Source organism: Stomoxys calcitrans, chromosome 2 (genome assembly GCF_963082655.1).
Source record: "Stomoxys calcitrans chromosome 2, idStoCalc2.1, whole genome shotgun sequence".
Classification (NCBI taxonomy): domain Eukaryota; kingdom Metazoa; phylum Arthropoda; class Insecta; order Diptera; family Muscidae; genus Stomoxys; species Stomoxys calcitrans.
This window is the reverse complement of record NC_081553.1, coordinates 188,621,112-188,642,523: the sequence shown is the minus strand read 5'-3', so window position 1 is coordinate 188,642,523 and position 21,412 is coordinate 188,621,112. Positions and strand designations below refer to the sequence as shown.

The 21,412-nt window shown below is 41.1% G+C and overlaps 3 protein-coding genes across 3 annotated transcripts in view; 1 reads left to right on the top strand and 2 right to left on the bottom strand.

Moving 5' to 3' along the window:
• Positions 1–21,412, bottom strand: part of LOC106094619 (methionine-R-sulfoxide reductase B1) — a 117,132-nt gene that overhangs the window by 61,093 nt on the left and 34,627 nt on the right. The window lies entirely within an intron of this gene.
• LOC131994976 (isocitrate dehydrogenase [NAD] subunit gamma, mitochondrial-like) lies at positions 9,212–11,017 on the top strand. Its single transcript, XM_059362318.1, has 6 exons — positions 9,212–9,286; positions 9,349–9,411; positions 9,471–10,142; positions 10,293–10,400; positions 10,479–10,665; positions 10,725–11,017. The coding sequence occupies exons 1-6, from the start codon at positions 9,236–9,238 to the stop codon at positions 10,802–10,804; spliced, it is 1,161 nt and encodes a 386-aa protein (XP_059218301.1). The 5' UTR covers positions 9,212–9,235; the 3' UTR covers positions 10,805–11,017.
• On the bottom strand, positions 13,758–15,105 carry LOC106094554 (large ribosomal subunit protein eL27). The gene is made up of 2 exons (XM_013261775.2): positions 15,007–15,105; positions 13,758–14,561 (listed from the first exon to the last, which is right to left on the bottom strand). The coding sequence occupies exon 2, from the start codon at positions 14,551–14,553 to the stop codon at positions 14,146–14,148; it is 408 nt and encodes a 135-aa protein (XP_013117229.1). The 5' UTR covers positions 14,554–14,561; positions 15,007–15,105; the 3' UTR covers positions 13,758–14,145.

The window sequence follows — 21,412 nt, the reverse complement described above, 5'->3', positions numbered from 1 at the left end:
AACGGTCTCTGTTGCAAGATCGACGAGATTGTGAATTTTATGAGTCGGAAGAACATATTGGTCACAGCGATCCAGAAAAAAAACTGAGCAACACCTGCAGCTCGCACAGTTGTCATGGGTACAATGTGCTACGTAAGGATCGCTCAAGGAATGGAGGTGGGGGATTGGCCTTCGTGATACACCATTTCGTGCAATATATACCCATCTCGCCTGCGCTTGACGCTAGTGACACCTACATGGAGTGCATGGGGATAGCAGTCAGGTCCGACGTACATACCGCCGGTTGGTAGCTGTGTCCCAATCCCGATATAAGTGGGTTACTATCTTGCCATAATCGTCTGGTTATAGGGGACTTTAATGAACATCCTATTCCATGGCATTCTCTCCTAGGTAACAACCAGCGTGGCATGGCTTTGGCAGAGCAGATTGAAAGCTCCACGTTTTGCACGGTGAATGAGGATGCCCCCACTAGCATTGCATCCCCTGATCTCCTGAGTGACGTATTCTGGCAAACCGTCATCTCTTTGGGGTCAGGCAACCTCCCAATAATTCTCAACATACCCGACCACCCGACTTCATAAACTCTGAGCGCCGGACGTTTATCAACCAGAAGAAGGCCGATTAGGCGGGTCTACTGTTAAGTAGTTAAGTAGACGGGATGACAGGACCTCAGTCACTTTTGGCGACGTAATCGTGACTGATCCGAAGAGAGGCGCCAGGTTTTTAACCGCTAAATTATTGTGCATCCCGAGAGCGACAGGGCAAGGAGGAGAGGCATTCGCCGTATCCGTGGTCTTCGAGCCGATGGACAGCCACCACAATTTACTGTGGGTGAAGTTACGAATGTCATCCGTGGTGCCAAATCATCCAGGGCGTTCTGGTTCAATTACTTTCCGGCAAATGTAGGATTGTAGGATTAATGTATGTCCGGATTGTAACCAGGGACCACACGATACAGGACATCTGTTTAACTGCCCAGCCAGACCCACTCGACTCAGACCCATATCCCGCTGGACGCACCCCATCTTAGTCGCAGAGTTTCTGGATCTTGACATTCAACAGAAACAAACAGACGAAAGATAGAACACAACAAACTGCTACAACAACAACAACCTATTTGGGCAGAAATTTTTACTTGACATAGTACCTCGCAAATGTCACCAGCGTTAGGACGGGATAACCAGCACTGATTTTTTTTATGTTCTCTCCGGGTTTCGGACCTAGGCGAACATGTTTTTTTTTCTCTGCGCTACGGTATCCTTTTATCTATAGCCTTAAAAACAGTTGTGTAGCTATCTCAGTTCAATTAAATAGCTAAAATTCGTACCGTTTCGTACTGACGGTGGCGTCTCCGCTAACCAAGGCAATATTGCTTATGGTCTTATATGGGTAAGTATCATGGGTATTTGTGACATCAGGTGAGTATGTGCTGGTAACATTAGAGAAGAAAATATAGAAACCAATCAATGTTATATGGAATACACTGTGGAACAACAACCTACAGCAGCTGGTGTTATTCCCAAAATTGACCCCGATTGGGTCCCCACCTGCAACTAACTGTCCTTTGTCCTGGGAAGACACATTCCGAAGTGGCTTCTCCATATATTTCTGCTCCCTGCCAGGATTGAAAGGAACACGGAACCCTGTTTATGTTTGGGTTGACGTAACCGCATCCATCAAAGGTCGGTTTCGGTGAGGTGTAAGCTGTTAATGAAGGGGTCGATTATGGATAGCAACTCAACTTCAGTTGCGTTGCCAACAAGCAAATTTGTAATGGAAATTTTCATTTCTTTGTTGAATGGCATACTTTTTTCAATTTACTTAGTAGCTGAATGTTTAAAACACATCAGTGTCTACACTTGACAAACATTTGCAACGTTACAGTAATTTTTATATCAAGGGTTTATCTCCTGGCAACGCAACTGCAGTTGAGTTGCAATCTATTATCGTCCCAGAAGTTGAACGAATATTCAAAGAAAAATTCCATTTTTTGTCATATTTCATAATAAAGAGGAAGGTATACCCTTAATAATAAAAAAGAATAATATGCCAAATGGCCACCACGACCACACATACAAGACCATTTCCTTTTCGTGAAATTTTTCATAACCAAATCGCAAAGTAGCTGCCCTATGTCCTCAATAGCCTAACTTGCTCTATTTTTGTGGACTTAAATCGACGCTGGGCTGTTGGCGTACATCTTATCTTTCACGTGGCCGCAAAGGAAGAACTCGCAAGGTTTTAAATCCCAAGATCTCGGAAGCCATTTGTAATCAGCTCTTCCAGAGATAACACCTCCCGGAAAATTTTCCCGTAAAAGAGCAACGGTTTCGGTGCTTGTGTGACACGTAGCGCCGTCTTGTTTAAAGTAAACGTTGTCTATACAATACGATCCAAATTCGACCATAAAAACTCCTATTCACCGTAAAGCTTAGAACTGACTTCAACTTTTCGTCCGAACAACTATCAAATTGCATTATAAAAAAAAATGTGACAACGAAAATGCAAACACATTCCGTAGCAGTGATATTGAGTTCTATAAGCAAAATATTAGCGACAAGTCGCTGCGCCAATTCAAACTTCGCTTCAATTAATTGCCAATATAATTAAATGCTTACGAAATGGGCACCAATCAACTCTGCTTCAATGTTGTTGTCTTCGTTTCTACTGACGCTGCGACATGTCGCTACTATTTTGCTCATAGAACTCAGTACAATTTTTTTATAATGCGTGAAGTTATATAATGCGCCAACCAACGACCCCAACATAAAATCCGATTCGATCCCATATTGTTGGACGTGATCTTCCCCTTGGTAAGGAGCGGAGCACCATCTAAAACTCCTTCCGATCTATGGAAGGATTAAGACTGCAACTGCCGTATTCGCTTAATCCGCAGGTCTTTGAACCCCGGGTGAATATAATGCGTCAACCAACGACCCCATACATGACCGAAGCCAGCATGATATATAATTGGATCCCACATTGTTTGGCTATGATCTCTCTCTCTTGATAAGGAGCGGAACACCATCTAAAACACTTTCCGATCTATGGATCACGGCAGCCGGTTGATAACATGCAACTCCAAACGCCCTTCCTGCGATTGTAGGTGTAAAGCAGCACGTTGCTTCTAACTAGGCCCTCAACATACTCAGGTTGGACCCGAAGTGACTCCCGTGGTACCAGATTAAGGACTCTGATCGACCACACAGTCCAACTACAGTTGAACTTCAAACAGTTTCGGGCTGGTCATGGAATGATGCAAGCACCACCCCATAGCAACATGTCATTCAGAAACCATGAGAAATCGGGTGGCATAATCCAAAAAGATTCATGTTCAGAAAGCCACCGAAATATTAGCACAACATGGTATACATTCTGCTATTCGCAAGAAATAGCAGCGACACCGTGTGGAAAACATTTCAACCATCAGAATTTCTACACTACACCCATACTCGACCAGCTCCGAAGACTTCAACGGTACAGCAGCCTTCAACTCATCAGCCTTTTCGATGCATTCTACTTACCACTCATCCATCCTCCGTCCCATCACTTCAACAGTCCATCACCACCTATCCATCCATCGCTTTCCTACCATCCATCCTACCGTCTACCTTCCTACTCTGACTGATAAACCAGTACTTTCTTTCATCCAATATTTAAACAGTACTGTCGTATCCGGCAGACCACCGTAGCGCAGAGGTTAGCATGTCCGTCTATGACGCTGAACGCCTGGGTTCGAATTCTAGCGGGAGCATCAGAAAAAATTTTCAGCGGTGGTTTTCCCCACCTAATGCTGGCAACATTTGGGAGGTACTATGCCATGGAAAACGTCTCTCGAAAGAGGTGTCGCACTGCGGCACGCCGTATCGGACTCCCAAAACAACACGATCCTGGATGGCATTAATCTTCCACCGTGGTGAAGAGCTTTTATATACTTTTCACGTAAAGGTCTCCCGTGGAGGCATCAAATGTCAAATAATAACAGCTTCAAAAGTGACAAAATAACACCTCTTAAGCTCCTATATGTGAGCAAGCAGGTTCCGGCTCATTGGACCGATCGCCGCGGGAATCTGATGGCCATTGATTATTTAAAGGCACCAATAACTTGCCTTGTCATATCGAGCATCATAGCCAATCAGTTTTTAAGCAAAAGCCTGTGCCACCTGGCCTGTCACTGAGACTCTCTCTTCAATACCGTTGATTGTCCGCAACTGTAGCTGCATCTACACCCTATGAAGCATTTCATTTGCCGCTACGTATTGGCGTGGCCAATAGCTCTCAGCTGAAACTGATCGAAACTTGAAGTTATAACCTGTGTGGTGATCATAGTGATACCGTGTCAAGCATCGTCATCGGACTATGTGGACCCTCCCACATGTTGCATCTGGCAGTATGTGCAGCAGCACTTCAGCCCTAAATAGATCTAACGGGAAGTGCCCTGTAGATCTAACGGGAATTCTCTAGCGGTCAAAGGCGAACCATATGATGGTGATTTGAATGGCTGCTTCTTTTTAGGCAAACAAAGAATAATAGATAAGAATTGCTGAATCGGATCATAACTAAATTGAATGTTGAAACCATAGTAGAAGTCATGCTAATTCGAATGAGAATTACGCCCTTTAGGAGCTCAAGAAGTATAATCGGGAGATCGGTTTATATGGGAAGTGTATCAGGCTATATACCGATTCAGACAATATTTGACACGCATGTTGAAGGTCATGGGAGAAGCCGTTGTACAAAATTTCAGCGAAGTTGGATAAGAATAGCGTATTCTGAAGGCTTTAGAATACAAGATCCAAGATCGGTTTATATGATAACTATTGTATATCAAAACATAGACCGATTTGGCCCATTTACAATCCCAATCGACACTAATAAGAAGTATTTGTGCAAAATTTCAAGCGCCTAGGTTTATTCTTCGACAGTTTGCGTGGACACGGGATAGCTGTGAGCACCCCACTGGCTGGAACATTGAGGTCCGATTTGTGTGGTGTTTATAGCTGTCACGAAGCTTTGCTGCGAGCTACCGGGCGCGTCCACAGGTTGCGGATAATGGAATGCTCCATACTGAGTAGCTGCAACAGCAGTCGCGGACAATCAGCGGTATCGAGCGGAGAATCTCAGTGAGAGACATAAGCGTAGAAAGGCCTCTGGGGGGTGGGCAAAATTACATTGCAAATAGCAAATGTTGCCAATGAACATTCCACTAAGGAACAGGGGCAAACTACATTACATTGTGTTTGACAAAATTTGCCAATTTTATTGCTACTTAAAGTGGTTTAGTCCCCTACCCAGAAACCTGGGCTGGCATCGCTAATGGTGAAAGGCCGGGCGGCACCGGCTCTTACACAAATACTGATGCTCGATATGGCAAGGCGATTTATTGGCGCCTTTAACTAACCAATGGCCATATTGTGCCCGCGGGCGCGTCCACAGGTTGCGGATAGTGGGATGCTCCATATACGGAATAGCTGCAACGGCAGTCGCGAACAATCAGCGGTATCGAGCGTAAAGTCTCAATGAGAGGAGGCATAAGCAAAGAAAGGCCTCTGGGGTGGGCTTAGCACCCCCTGAAATGTTTTAGCCCCCCAGAATTTTCAAAATTACATTGTTTTTGAAAAAATGCCGAGTCTAAATTAGATGCATAAGCGTAGAAAGGACTTTGGGTGGTGGACTAAGCAGGCCGGAGAAATGTTTTAGCCCCCCATAATATCGAGCAGAGTCTCAATAAGAGGGATAAGCGTAGAAAAGCCCCTCTGGGGTGGGTTAAGCACCCCCCAAAAATGTTTTAATCCCCTCAGCCCTACTCAAAAGGCTTTAGCCCCTCCCCAAAAAGCTGGGCTGGCTTCGTTAATGGCGAAGAAGCCGGGCGGTACAGACTCTTGCACAAATACTGAGTGCCTATGATGCTCGATATGGCAAGGCAAGTTATTGACGCATTTAACTATCCAATGGCCATCTTATTCCCGCGGCGATCAGTCCTTTGTACCGGAACGAGCTTGCTCACCTATAGGAGCGAGTATCGCCACCCCACATGAAAATGTGGCTACAACAACAACAACAGTGTCTCAAGGATCTTGGCTACTGGTAAGAGAAATAAAACCGGTCTGTGCGATTTTCTTTTACTCGAATCCCTTCCAGACTTAAGGGAATCTCTGACCATGCAGGCATCGGGAACTTATAGAATGCTTTTGTATTTTAATACAGGTTGATGATCTTGTTCAGTGTACGAGTTCTTGGGGTTATTTTAAGGTAATCTGTCAAAATTAGATTCTTCCTATTGTTCTCGTAAACAGCGATTTGGTCAAGTAAGAGTAATTACTTTTACCGGTCATTGGTCCCTAGAAATTGTGACTTTTTCTTGGTGTACATAAACTGTTCTCAATAATTACCTAGAAGATAATTAAATTTAATAAACAGTTGGCTTACCAACAACCCAAAAAACATAAGCTTGTTAACTTTTCCCATTCAAATCTGGAACAAGTGTTTTCAAAACGATTGGATCTGAATGAAAAACACATTTCGTTCTATATCGAATGTTACTCTCATTGGTGATAGTGAGACAGAAAATTTTGTTTGGAAAATTAAACAATTAAAAAGGTATTTAGTTCGGCCGGGCCGAACTTTGGATACCCACCACTTCGGGTATATATGGAAAACCCCTTTCTTCACAATCCGGTGAAAATTGGATAACTTATGCACCCAAAATTTGGCACGGACATTGAGTGGTCTTATAAAAATAAGTCACTGTTGAATTTTGTATTTCAAATTTCAACAAAATCGGGTAATAAATAAATTTTTATGAGCTTCAGACCCTTTACTAGCATATCGATCTATATGACAGCTTAATCTAAATACAGTCCGATCTTTACCATATTTGGATCGGATGGCGGGTGGCATAAAACTACTTACTGTTTCAAATCTCAGCGAAATCGGATAAAAAATGAAGCTTTTGTGAGCTTCAGACCCTTTATCGGCAGATCGGTCTATATGGCAGCCGATTTGAACCGTATTTAGGTCAGATTTCGAGAGGCTTAAAATACCTGAATGTTTAAAATTTCAGCGAAAACGGGTAATAGAGCTTTTATGGGCTTCAGACCCTTTATCTGGAGATCGGTCTGTGTGGCAGCTGTATCTAAATATAGTCCAATTCGAACCATATATAGGTCAGATTTCGAGAGGATTAAAAAAGCCCACTGTTTCAAATTTCAGCGAAATCGGGTAATAAAGATTTTACGGGCTTCAGACCCTTTATCGGCAGATCGATACATATAATAGCTATATATAAATATAGTCCGATCAAAACCATGTTTGGGTCCTATGTTGGGAGGCGTAAAACTATTAACTGTTTCAAATTTCAGCGAAATCATTTAAAAAATAAAGCTTTTATGGGCTTCAGACCCTTAATCCGGAGATCGGTCTATATGGCAGCTATATGCAAATATAGTCCGATCTGAACAATATTTAGGTCAGATGTCGGGAGGCTTAAAATAACCCACAGTTTCAAATTTCAGCGAAATCGGTTAAAAAATAAAGCTTTTATGGACTTCAGACCCTTAATCAGGAGATCGATATATGGCAGCTATATCGAAATTAGTCCGATCTGAATCATATTTAGGTTAGATGTCGGGAAGCCTTAAACTACTCACTGTTTCAAATTTCAGCGAAATAGGATAAACAAGTAAGAGCGTGCTAAGTTCGGCCGGGTTGAATCTTATATACCCTCCACCATGGATCGCATTTGTCGAGTTTTTTGCGCGGCATCGCTTTTTAGGCAAACAAAGAATATTGAATATGAACTGTTATGCTATTGGTGCTATATCAAGTTATAGTCCGATTCGAACCATAAATGAATTGAATGCTGAACATTGTAGAAGTCATTGTGTTTTGTGTATTTCAGTTCATTCGGATAAGAATTGAGCCTTGTAGGGGCTCAAAAAGCTAAATCAGGAGCTCCGTTTATATAGGAGCTGTATCAAGCTATAGATCGATTCAGACCATATTAGACACGAATGTTGAAGGTCATGAGAGAAGCCTTGTACAAAATTTCTGCCAAATCGGATGAGAAGTGCGCCCTCTAGAGGCTCAAGAAGTCAAGATTCCAGATCAGTTTATATGACATCTATATCAGGTTATGTACCGATTTGCACCATACTTAGCACAGTTATTGGAACAAAACACCTCAGGTAAAATTTCAGCCAAATCGGATGAGAATAGCGCCCTCTAGCGGCTCAAAAAGTCAAGATCGAAGATCGGTGTATATGGCAGCTATACCAGATTATGAATTTTTATTCCAGATCGGTTCACATCACACCTATATCAGGTTATGTACCGATTTACTCCATACTTAGCACAGTTGTTGGAAGTAATGCAAAACACCAGGTGCAAAATTTTAGTCAAATCGGACGAGAATTGCGCCCTCTAGAGGCTCAAGAAGTCAAGACCGAAGATCGGTTTATATGGCAGCCATATCAAAACATGGACCGATTTGAACACAGTTTTTGGAAATAACACCAAAACACCACGTGCAAAATTTCAGTCAAATCGGACAAGAATTGCGCCCTCTAGAGGTTCAAGAAGTCAAGACTCAAGATCAGTTTATATGGCAGCCATATCAAAACATGGACCGATTTGGCCCATTTACAATCCCAACCGACCTACACTAATAAAAAAATTCAAGCGCCTAGCTTTACTCCTTCGAAAGTTAGCGGGCTTTCGGCAGACAGACAGACGGACGGACATGGCTAGATCGACTTAGAACAACATGACGATCAAGAATATACATACTTTATGGCATCTCAGACGCATATCTCGAGGTGTTACAAACAGAATGACGAAATTAGTATACCCCCATCCTATGGTGAAGGGTACAAAAATAAAGCATTTATGGGCATGGTCGGCAGATCGGGCCATATATAGCAGCTATATCAAAATATGGTCCAATTTTGCCCGTTCAAGAACCTAACCAGCGTAGAAATTACAGCTCAATATCTCAATTTTTGAAGGCTGCAGACTGACTACAACAGAAGGACGGACAGACACACGGACATCGTTAAATCGTCTTAGAATTTTACGACGATCCGAAATATATATACTTGGTAGGGTCGGAAATTGGTATTTCGAAGTGTTGCAAACGGAATGACTAAATGAATATACCTGCCTAACCTATGGTGGTGGGTATAAAAAGGCATTAAGTTATTGTCAGTTGCAAGAAACATTTTAAAATTAAACAAAAATGGCCCTGCGCACAGTTTACAGGTTGTGTAAACTACCATTCCAATACAGAGTAAGTGCTTTGAGCAGTTGGATGAGGTTATTAAAATTACATTAGAATCCTTTCAATATCAGCATTACAGTGAGCCACCCAAAGGCATGGTGTACACCAAGCCATTGGTTCGAAGAAAACTAAAGGTATTAAAAAATCTTTCACCAAGTTGTACCCACCAAATGAAATGGACTTCTTTTTCTAGGAGGATGTTATCCCTCTATCTCAGTATGGTGGTAGAAATATTGTTACCATGCTACCAGGTAGTGGTATTGGACCTGAACTCATGTCCCATGTCCGTGATATAATTTTTTGCTGTGGGGCACCCATTGACTTTGAAATCATCGATATTGATTCCTCCACTATAGGCAACAAAGATCTCGAAAATGCCATTGTTTCCATCAAGCGTAATGGTGTTGGCATCAAGGGCAATATTGAAACCGATTCTTTGGATTTAAGTGAGATTTCACGAAACGTTGCCATACGCAACCAACTGGATTTGTATGTAAATGTATTGCATTGCAAGTCGATGACTGGCATTCCGGCTCGTCACAACGACATTGATATTGTTCTCATTCGTCAAAATACCTATGGGGAATATGCCATGTTGGAACATGAAGTGGTTCCCGGTCTAGTGGAGAGTTTAAAAATCATGACTAGAGATGATGCTGAACGTGTGACTCGTTATTCATTTGAATATGCTCGCAATAATGGTCGCAAAAAAGTGACCACCATTCACAAGGCAAACATCATGAAGTTGTCCGATGGTTTATTTTTGGAAACTGCTAAAAAAGTGCACAAAGACTATCCAGATATTGAACATGACAATATGATTATTGATAATGCCTGTATGCAGTTGGTTGCAAATCCCCATCAGGTGAGTGAGTATTAAGAGCAAATAAAAACGTGGAACATTTTTTGGTAGCAACATCAGGCTATGGACCGATTTAGGGCAAACATGGCATATATGTTGGATATCATAGCAGAAGTTATTGAGCAAATTTTCTAATCAACCAATTTCTTCTAGTTCGATGTTCTGTGTTTGCCTAATTTATACGGCACCATTGTGGCTAATGTTATATGTGGTATGATTGGAGGAACTGGCCTACTGTCCGGTCGAAATTATGGTGATAATGTAAGGGAGTATGCTATGTTTTAATCCAAAAAAAATTGCTTAATTACATCAACTTTATACCCAAATGTTATTTTGCAGTATGCCATCTTCGAACCGGGGACTCGTAACACTGGTACCGCTATAGCTGGCAAAAATATTGCCAATCCCATGGCCATGATAAATGCCAGCATTGATATGTTAAATCATTTGGACCATAAAGAACATGCACGCATTATAAAGGAGGCTTGCTATGAAACCATAGTAGATCTGGGCATACGGACATCTGGTATATGACTTTGAAACTTTGTGTACCAATCATTGAACATTTTTCCTATATACTTTCAGATTTGGGTGGTACGAATACCAGCAGTGATGTTATTACAAGTATTTTAGATATTCTTGCAAATAAAGATCGGAAGCGGTAAACGTAAATTTATTTGTTACGAACATATTTTGGTGTAGTTCGGCTCAGCTTTGGCGAATTCATAAGAATATGGCAAATAAAAAAATATGCATATAAAAATTATAAATCATGATATTAATGATTTTGTCATAACATTTACGAAAACAATCTTTAAATACATGTCAATGAAACTTTTCATAACATTTATGAAAATGTTTCATAACATTTATGAGAACTTTTCATAAATTTCAATTCAATGAAACATGTCATAATATTTATGAAAATCAAACATATAGTTTAGGAACAGTTGTCATAAAATTTATGAAACCTGGAAGGATACCTGAAAAGAACATTGAAGTCGAGTGCGAGGCACTGCTGCCATCGGCACAGTCTTGGATTGAAGGAACCCTAGTATTGCCATCTGGAAAATCGTGTTGCACGGATGTATCAAAGCTAGAGCAGAGAGTGGGCCTGGGGGTTAACATTGAGAACCCAGGGATTGAGATCTGTTTTAGGCTGCCTGACCATAATACGGTCCTGCAGGCGGAGATCCGGGCGATCACGGAATGCGTGAAGTGGTGTGGTGTTAACGCGAGAACGTCGAGTGTGAATATCTTTACAGACAGTAAAATTGCCATAAGGGCAATAACAACCAGGACGTTAAGGTCACGAACAGTCTTGCACAACAATAACCAAGGGGATAGTGTCGACCCTCGAAACGCCGTGTATACCTTGGCAAACAAGGGAAGTTAAGAGCAATAACTTTGGGAGTCAACAATTTTATTTTTTTCGTAACCGTCGTGAACGAAGCGCATGACTCCAATTTTAAAACAGAACGAAGAATAATAATTGGCTAACAAATGGTACTTTGGTCGAAGTAGGCAGTTCAGGAACAAGACCAGCTCTTGATCAGAAAATCACACTACACTAAACACGGATATTTCCCCGTGTTGTTATATGGTTCCGAAGAAAGGGTACTTGCTAATGCGGACGTCGTTGTACTCTGAATGTTAGAGGGAAAATTATTCGTAAAATGTATAGACTTGTCTGCATTGATGGAGAATATCGGTGACGGCAAAACAAAAGAATGCCGCCAGCATGGGATAGTTGAGAGCACCACACAGGCTGGAACATTGAGGTCCGATCTGTGCGGTGTTCATTGCTGTCATGAGATGCTTAGCGATGAGCTACCGTGCGCTTCAACAGGGTGCGGATAGTGGGATGCTCCATACGGAGTAGCTGCAAAGGCAGTCGGAGACAATCAGCGGGATCGAGCTGAGAGTCTCAGTTAGAGGCATCGGCTATTGCACAAATACTTTGTGCCTTTGATGCTCGAGTTAATGGCGCCTTTGAATAACTAATGGCCATCTTGTTACCGCGGCGATCGGACCTTTGGACCATATCGAGCTTGCTCATATACAGGAGCTAGACGAGATTCGCCAACACAACATGAAAATGTGGCTACAACTAGAAAATATTGCCCAAAGTTTGGGAAGTACCAGGTTCCTGACTAATGGCGATAGTCGTTGTAATACACCCATACTACAGGTGCATTCAGCGACTCTCTGGGGGCACTCCTTACTGCCGAAGACATCAGCACTGCGGAGGAATTCTGCACACTATAATATCATCCTGCGGAGGGCATCGTTGTTCTCTCAAGGCCAATTAAAGTAATATCCAGATGGGGCCACCGTAGCTTAGAGTTTAGCATGTTCACCTGTGACGCTGAACGACTGGGTTCAAATCCCTGCGAGAACAGAAAAAAAAAATCATGTTATGCCTTCGTAGTGCTGGTGACACTTGTAAAGTGTGATTACTTAAGGTAATCAACCCTGAAGTAGCCACAGCGAAGAAGTCTTTAGAAGGCAACATTTTTGTAGTATATGTGAAAGGGGAATATCAAAACTTCGATGAAAAGATCAAGTGGAGAAAGACATCTCGAAACTGAGTTCAAGAATTGATGAAGGGGCGCAGAGTATAGAGACGCTTGGTAATCTTTCGGATTGAATTGGAACAAATGTTCTCTCATGTTGTTGCTGTTATAGCCACATGTCTATATGTGGAGATGGCGATGCTCGTCTAGCTGCTACAAATGAGCCAGCTCGTTCGCCGCGGGAACATGATGGTCTTTGGTTACTTTAAGGCGCCAATAACTCGCCTTGTCATATCGAGTATTATAGGCACTCAGTATTTATGCAAGAGCCGTTGCCTCCTGGCCTCTCACTGGAACTCGCCGCTCGATACCGTTGACTGTCCGCGACTGCAATTGCAGCTACTCCGTATGGAGTATTCCACTATGCGCAACCTGTGGACGCCCCTGTGGCTTGCAGCTAAGCTTCTCGTGATAACAATGAATACAACACAGATCGGAGCTCGAAGTTCCAGACTGTGTGGTGCTCATAGTTATCATGTGCCGGAAATGTTCTCCCATACCCAATTAAAGCAAGTAATATCCAGATGGGAGAACCGTAGAGCAGAGGTTAGTATGTCCTCCTATGACATTGAATGCCTTGGTTCGAATCCTGGCGGGAACATCAGAAAAAAAAAATGTTCAGAGGTGGTCATTCCTTCCTAATCCTGGCGACATTTGGGAGGTACTTTGCCATGTAAAAACTCCTCCCCAAAGAGATGTCACACTGCGGCACGCTGTTCGGACTCGGCTATAAAAAGGTGGTCCCTTAACGATGAACTTAAACTTGATTTGAACAGCACCCATTGATATGTGAGAAGTTTGCCCCTGCTCATGGGCAAATTTGCATTTGCAATCAGCCGTGTAAACTTCTACACTAAAATTGTTGTTGTTGTAGCAGTGTGTTATACACTGAGGCGGCAGCCCTTGCCGATGAAGAACTCCATCGGGTCAATCGCTGCCATGGGATTGCCAACACTTGTCTACACTAAAGTGATGTCGCTCTGTGGCAGGCCTCATTAAAAGAAGATAAGACCTAGATATTAAAAAAATAAATAAATGGGTATTACTTTATATAAAAATTTAATTTCTAGATATACCAATGCCAATCCCATTGTCATATCTGACTTAACTCAGCACATGTCAAATTATGCAGACAGCCACAGCTTCCATTAACAATTCACTTATTTCATTGATCATTTTTTTTTTTGTTGCGCTTATCCCTTCTACTTGAAAGGTAAATCCAAGGGATTTGTTTATGTTGTTTTTCTTAAAGATAAGACACTGTTGCTTTCTTTTTTTTAATAATTTTTTATTCTTGTAACTTTTTTTCTAAAAAAAAATACGTCACATTTTTCTCCATTCAGAACCACACAGCGCAATAAAAACATACAAAACTATGTTTTTATCATCATTTTGACAGTTATGTTGTTAAAAACTAAAAAGCAAGCAGCTTAGAAACGCAACTTTTGGAAGAACCACTTGTTCTTGCCTTCCTTGTAGGAGGACTCGAATTTGACGCGAGTCTGGAAACGGTGTGCTTTCCTCTTGGCGGGATCCTTCAAGTCCTTGGGGGACAGCTTGTCGAAAGTGATTTCGCTGGCGGTGTAACGAGTAGGCATCAAGTGATTGTAGTTCAATACCTTCAAGAAGGGCTTGATCTTGGACTTCTTCTTCAACTTGGTCTTGCCCATGCTCTTGGTGACCTTGCGGGGGTATCTGTCGATACCAGCAACCAAAGCATGACCGAATGGTTTGTCCTGTCCACCATCATCGACAGTCTTGACAATGATGGCCTTGCGGCCGGCGTAACGTCCACTAAGGACAATTACGATTTTGTTTTGCTTCATAATCTTCCTCATCTTGCTGGCTGGTGTGGCAGAAGACAGTGATTTTAGTACGTCATTTGGTGTTTATGCAGTAAGCAGAGATGTCAGATGCCGAACATGTAAAAAAAAAAACAAAATAGAAACAAGTCCATTAGTTAAATTGTAAATTTTGTTTTTCACACAAATCAAGTGGTTTTTAGTTTATTTCCAGAACACACTTCAGTATTTTTGGTAGTTATAGCAATTTCTTGAAAGTCTATCATATTTTGACTAGTAAACATTTTTTGTGTCTGTCTGACAACAAATTTAACACAATATTCAAATTAAATTTTCTCTTGGAAATTGAGGCTTCTCCCACAAAATAACAAAGGCAACATATAGTTTAGTGTGTGTAGTTTTTGCTTTTGTAATTGTTGTCAATGGTTTTTCACGGAAATCACTTGATTTATTTGATAAATAATTAAAATTTTTTTGAACAGCACTTACAGGTCTTATGGCTGACCGGATATAGAGAAAGAGAAAAGGGATGACATTTCGCACTTTGGTTTGACGTTTCTGTCAAACGCTGTGTTTAGTAAGCTTATCATCTGGATATGCAAAAGATTAGAGCTGTGAAAATGTTATACGCTGTGTTTAGTTGCTATGCGAAATGGCAACTCTCTCGGCAATTCATGGGGGGTTTACAAGCGGAAGATAAGATGTTATGTTATTATGGTGATATTTGTTAAAAATAATTTTTTTGCGATGCAATATGCCTCATAGGACATCTTATGCTTGGGCATTAGTAAACAACAAAAGGCTAAATGTTAATTTTTAAAGAAATTGTGTTAATTTTATTAGCAAACATATATGTAGGATGGGAGTAATAAATACGGCTGAGACTGTAACCGACAAGGATCATATAGTCTTTATGATTGAGTGATGAGAGACTGTTTTCTCTTGATTTGTTATGTTTTGAATTGCTTTGTTTTGTTTTTAAATGTAAAATGGATAGTTTTCGTTCTTCGAAGAGAGTTTTGCTTTAGTACTCGATCGGAATATTGCAAATTAAAGGTGTTGTTAACTAGACTTAAAAATAGTGGAATAAATGCAAGCATTTGAAGAGTACCTTGAAGCTTGAGCTTTATCGGTTCAAGGTAAGACCACACATATCAATATATTTTCGAAAATTAAGAGTATTTATAGTTTGGAGGTTGTGCGAATCAAGAATTCTTTAGTCGATCAAAAGTTTCGACTTCTAAATCACCAGGACTTCATAATGTATCAGTGGCCGTAGTACAAACAATCTGCGGCCGAAAGATGGTTCCCTGGCTTAGGGTGATGTACTCTGCTTGTATCAGCATGCCATATATAACCTGTAGGATGGAGGGACACAAAGTTAATTTTGATACCATAAGTTGGAGAAATCAGTTACCCACGGTGTCACCTGTCTGCTTGGGGGAAGATAATATTTCATTTGCTGAAAGTGCAAAATATCTGGACGGGAAATTTAAGCTCAAACCAAACATTTAGGTAAGGGCATGAAAGGCAACTCGTGTCCTAAAGATCTTCAGGACAGCCATTGGCAAAAGTTGGGGATTTAAACCGCGTGTCATGCACTTAGTGAATACTGCGGTTGTCAGACCTATGTTGTACTAGCCACATTTTCATATGGAGGTGGCGATCCTCGTCCTCGTCGGACCGATCGCCGCGGGAACAGCTTGGCCATTGGTTATTTAAAGGCGAGAATAACCCGCCTTGTCATATCGAGCATCATAGGCACTCAGTATTTGTGCAAGAGCCGGTGCCACCCGGCCTCTTAATGAGAGTCTCCGCTTGAAACCGCTGAATGTCCGCGTTGCAGCTACTCCGCATGGAGCATTCCACTATCCGCAACCTGTGGACGCGCCCGGTAGCTCGCAGCTAAGTTTCTCGTAACAGCAATTAACACCACCCAAACTGGAGCTCAATGTTCCGGCATGTGTGGTGCTCACCTATAATGCTATATAGTGTTGTGGTCAGGTGGACGGCGTTTCAAAAGCACTATTCGATACTTAACAGGATTCAAAGGATGGTTTGTTGGTGAATCTCAGCCCCACTGAGGACGACACCATTTGGTGCACTGAATTTACCGACCTCTCCTGTATGACAACAGCAGCACCCCTGGCACAATATTGCCGGGACAATGCCGGGAAGTGCATCATTCTTGCAATTGAATTGTAACGGCCTTCAAGGCAAGATCGACGAGTAGATTTTATGAGTGGGAAGAACATATTGGTTGCAGCGATGCAGAAGACAAAGTTGACCAACACCATTCAGTGCAGTATAGACTCATCTCGCCTGCGCCTGGCGCAAGTGACCCCTTCATAGAAACGTATGGGGATAGCAGTCAAGTCTGGTACTGCCGGGATAAAGCTATGCAACGTATACACACCGCCGCACAGTAGAAGAAACTCGAAAAAAAAACTATTAAAATATATGCCGTGTGAGAAAACGTAGAGGTATCTGAAATTTAAAATGGTTAGAGCTGAGATGTTAGCAGGATAGTGCGCAAAATTTTAAAGCCCTAGGTTGTCTGGGCGCCTTTTGGCAGGCCCCTAAATTTGGTCACCTTGGCATTTTGAAAAAAATTTTCTGGTTGCCAAATCTTCATTTGTGGTCCGATTTTCATTTTTATACCCACCACCGTAGGATAAGGGGTATACTCATTAAGGCATTCCGTTTGAAACACATCGAAATATCAAATTTTGACCCTACAAAGTATATATATTTCGGATCGTCTTAATATTCTAAGACGATTTAATGATGTCCGTGTGTCCTTTCGTCTTTTGTAATCACTCTACAGACTTCAAAAATTTAGATAGTGAGCTGAAATTTGGCACAAATACGTCTTTTTGATGCACGCTGGTTATGTACTTGAACGAGTCAAATCGGACCATATTTGGATATAGCTACTATATAGACCGATCTGCCGATAAGAGGGTCTAATGCCCATAAATGCTTTACTTTTTATCCGATTTCGCTGAAATTTGAAACAGTGAGTAGTTTAGCTTCCCGACATCTGACCCAAATATCGTTTAGATCGGACTATATTTATATATAGCTGCCATATATACTGACCTGCCGATAGAGGGCCTGAAGCCTATAAAAGCTTTATTTATTACCCGATTTCCGAAATTGGAAACAGTGAGTAGTTTTAGTTATATCGACATATGACCCAAATATGGTTCAGATCGGACTATATTTAGATGTAATCATTGAATTTTATTACCAAAATCAGTGTTCGGCTCGAAATGTGTTCATTCACCGTTCAGCGATGAGGCTCATTTCTGGTTGAATGGCTACGTAAATAAGCAAAATTGCCGCATTTGGAGTGAAGAGCAACCAGAAGCCGTTCAAGAACTGCCCATGCATCCCGAAAAATGCACTGTTTGGTGTGGTTTGTACGCTGGTGGAATCATTAGACCGTATTTTTTCAAAGATGCTGTTGGACGCAACGTTACGGTGAATGAACACATTTCGAACCGAACACTGATTTTGGTAATAAAATTCAATGATTTGCAAGCGTTGCTCGTTAGTAAGTCTATTCATGATGAAATGTCAAAGCATACTGAGCATCTTTCTCTTTGACACCATGTCTGAAATCCCACGTGATCTGTCAAATACTAATGCATGAAAATCCTAACCTCAAAAAAATCACCCTTTAGCTACCATATAGACCGATCTCTCGATTAAAAGTCTGAAGCCTATGAGAGCTTTATTTTTTAACCGATTTTACTGAAATTTGAAATTGTGAGTAGTTTTAAGCATCCTGACATCCGTTTCAAATATGGTTCAGATCGGACCATATTTAGATATAGCTGTCATATAGACCGATCTGCCGATAAGGGGTCTGAAGCCCATAAAAGCTTTATTTTTTAACCGATTTCGCTGAAAATTGAAACTGTGATTAGTTTTAGGTCTCCCAACATAGGACTCAAATATGTTTCAGATCGGACCATATTTAGATATAGCTGCTATATAGACCGATCTCCCGATTAAGGGTCTGAAGCCCATAAAAGCTTTATTTTTAACCGATTTAGCTAAAATTTTAAACAGTGAGTAGTTTAAGGCATCCTGACATACGACCCAAATATGGTTCAGATCGGATCATATTTAGATATAGCTGCTATACAGATCGATCTTCCGATAAAGGGTCTGATGCCCATAAAAGCTTTATTTGTTACCCGATTTCGCTGAAATTTGAAACAGTGAGTGGTATTACGCTTCCCAGCGTTCGCCTCAAATATGGTTCAGATCGGATTGTATTTAGATATAGCTGTCATATAGACCGATATGTCGGTTAAGGGTCTGAAGCTCATAAAAACTTTATTTATTACCCGATTTTGTTGAATTTTGAAATACAAAATTCAACAGTGACTTATGTTTATAAGACCACTCAATGTCCGTGCCGAATTTGGGTGCATAAGTTGTCCAATTTTCATCGGGTTGTGACGAAAGGGGGTTTTCATATATACCCGAGGTGGTGGGTATCCAAAGTTTGGCCCGGCCGAACTTAATGCCTTTTTATACCCTCCAACTTTTATACTAATTTCGTCATTCTGTTTGTAACACCTCGAAATATGCGTCTGAGACCCCATAAAATATATATATTCTTGATCGTCATGTCATTCTAAGTCGATCTAGCCATGTCCGTCCGTCCGTCTGTCGAAAGCACGCTAACTTTCGAAGGAGTAAAGCTAGCCGCTTGAAATTTTGCACAAATACTATTTATTAGTGTAGGTCGGTTGGAATTGTAAGTGGGCCAAATCGGTCCATGTTTTAATATAGCTGCCATATAAACCGATCATGGGTCTTGACTTCTTTAGCCTCTAAAGAACGCAATTCTTTTCCGATTTGACTGAAATTTTGCACGTGGTGTTTTGGTTTCACTTCCAACAACTGCACCAAGTATGCTTTAAATCGGTCCATGTTTTGATATAGCTGCCATATAAACCGATCTTGGGTCTTGACTTCTTGAGCCTCTAGAGATCGCAATTCTTGTCCGATTTGACTGAAATTTTGCACGTGGTGTTTTGGTATCACTTCCAACAACTGCGCCGAGTATGCCTTAAATCGGTCCATGTTTTGATATAGCTGCCATATAAACCGATCTTGGGTCTTGACTTCTTGAGCCTCTAGAGCTCGCAATTCTCGTCCGATTGGACTGAAATTTCGCAAGTTGTGTTTCGAAGGACTAAAGCTAGCCGCTTGAAATTTTGCCCAAATAGTTTTTATTAGTGTAGGTCGGTTGGGATTGTAAATGGGCCAAATCGGTCCATGTTTTGATCTTGGGTCTTGACTTCTTGAGCCTCTAGAGATCGCAATTCTTGGCCGATTTGACTGAAATTTTGCACGTGGTGTTTTGGTATCACTTCCAACAACTGCGCCGAGTATGCCTCAAATCAGTCCATGTTTTGATATAGCTGCCATATAAACCGATCTTGGGTCTTGACTTCTTAAGTCTCTAGAGCTCGCAATTCTCGTCCGATTGGGTCTTAACTTCTTGAGCCTCTAGAGCGCCCAATTCTCATCCGATTGGACTGCAATTTTGCAAGTTGTGTTTTGGTATCACTTCCAACAACTGTGTAAAGTATGATTCAAAACGGTTCATATTCTGGTATAGCTGTCATATAAACCGATCTTGGATCTTGACTTCTTGAGCCAATAGAGCGCGCAATTCTCATCCGATTTGTCTGAAATTTTGCACGTGGTGTTTCGTTATGACTTCCAATAACTGTGCTAAGTATGACGCAAATCGATTCATAACCTGATATAGCTGCCGTATAAACCGATCTGGGATGTTGACTTCTTGAGCCTCTAGAGGGCGCAATTCTTATCCGATTTGGCTGAAATTTTGTACAACGGCTTCTCTCATGACCTTCAATATACGTGTATAATATGGTCTGATTCGATCAATAGCTTGATACAGCTCCCATATAAATCTATCTCCCGATTTTGCTTCTTGAGCCCCTAAAAGGCGAAATTCTTACCCGAATGAACTAAAATATTACACAATGATTTCTACAATGTTTAGCATTCATTTATGGTCCGAATCGGACTATAACTTGATATAGCTCCAATAGCATAACAAGTTTTTGCCTAAAATTCGATAGTTGGACGATTATTTGGAATATGTGGGCATATGTATGAGAAACTAGGCTTCGCTAGTTGTCATTTGATGCCGGTCTGATCGCCTTACTATTTTCCGTTTTCACACAGTGGTTCACCCAAAATTTACTTTTTCAGTTTTTTGGGTAATTTTTTTAAAGTTTTTGCCTAAACTTCGATAGTTAGACGATTATTTGGAAAATGTTGCATCGTTTGATGCCGGTCTCATCGCCTTACTATTTTCCGTTTTCACACAGTGGTTCACCCAAAATTAGCTTTTCGAGTCATTTGGGTAATTTTTTCAAGTTTTTGCCTAAAATTCGATAGTTAGACGATTATTTGGAAAATGTTTGCATATGTATGAGAAACTAGGCTTCCCTAGCTGTCGTTTGATACCAGTCTCATCGCCTTACTATTTTCCGTTTTCACACAGTGGTTCACCCAAAATTAGCTTTTCGAGTCATTTGGGTATTTTTTCAAGATTTTGCCTAAAATTCGATAGTTAGACGATTATTTGGAAAATGTTTGCATATGTATGAGAAACTAGGCTTCTCTAGCTGTCGTTTGATGCCGGTCTCATCGCCCTACTATTTTCCATTTGTGCACAGTGGATCAATGAATTTTACAATCTTCTTTATCTTGTTAGTACACCTTGCGGTTATTGAGGGAACTAAATTTTAATGTTGGATGACCTTATTATTTTCTAGATCTTTTTTTGGTTTTTGTGTGTTTGAAATTTAATTTTTATGAACAAATACTTTTT

What these genes read in the sequence shown, in the direction of transcription:
- LOC131994976 (XM_059362318.1), top strand. Translation starts at nt 9,236, where the DNA reads ATGGCCCTGCGCACAGTTTACAGGTTGTGTAAACTACCATTCCAATAC. An exon ending in TGGTTCGAAGAAAACTAAAG is followed by an intron (nt 9,412 to 9,470) that starts GTATTAAAAAAT and finishes TTCTTTTTCTAG; the next exon opens with GAGGATGTTATCCCTCTATC. An exon ending in GTCGAAATTATGGTGATAAT is followed by an intron (nt 10,401 to 10,478) that starts GTAAGGGAGTAT and finishes GTTATTTTGCAG; the next exon opens with TATGCCATCTTCGAACCGGG.
- LOC106094554 (XM_013261775.2), bottom strand. Translation starts at nt 14,553, where the DNA reads ATGAGGAAGATTATGAAGCAAAACAAAATCGTAATTGTCCTTAGTGGA.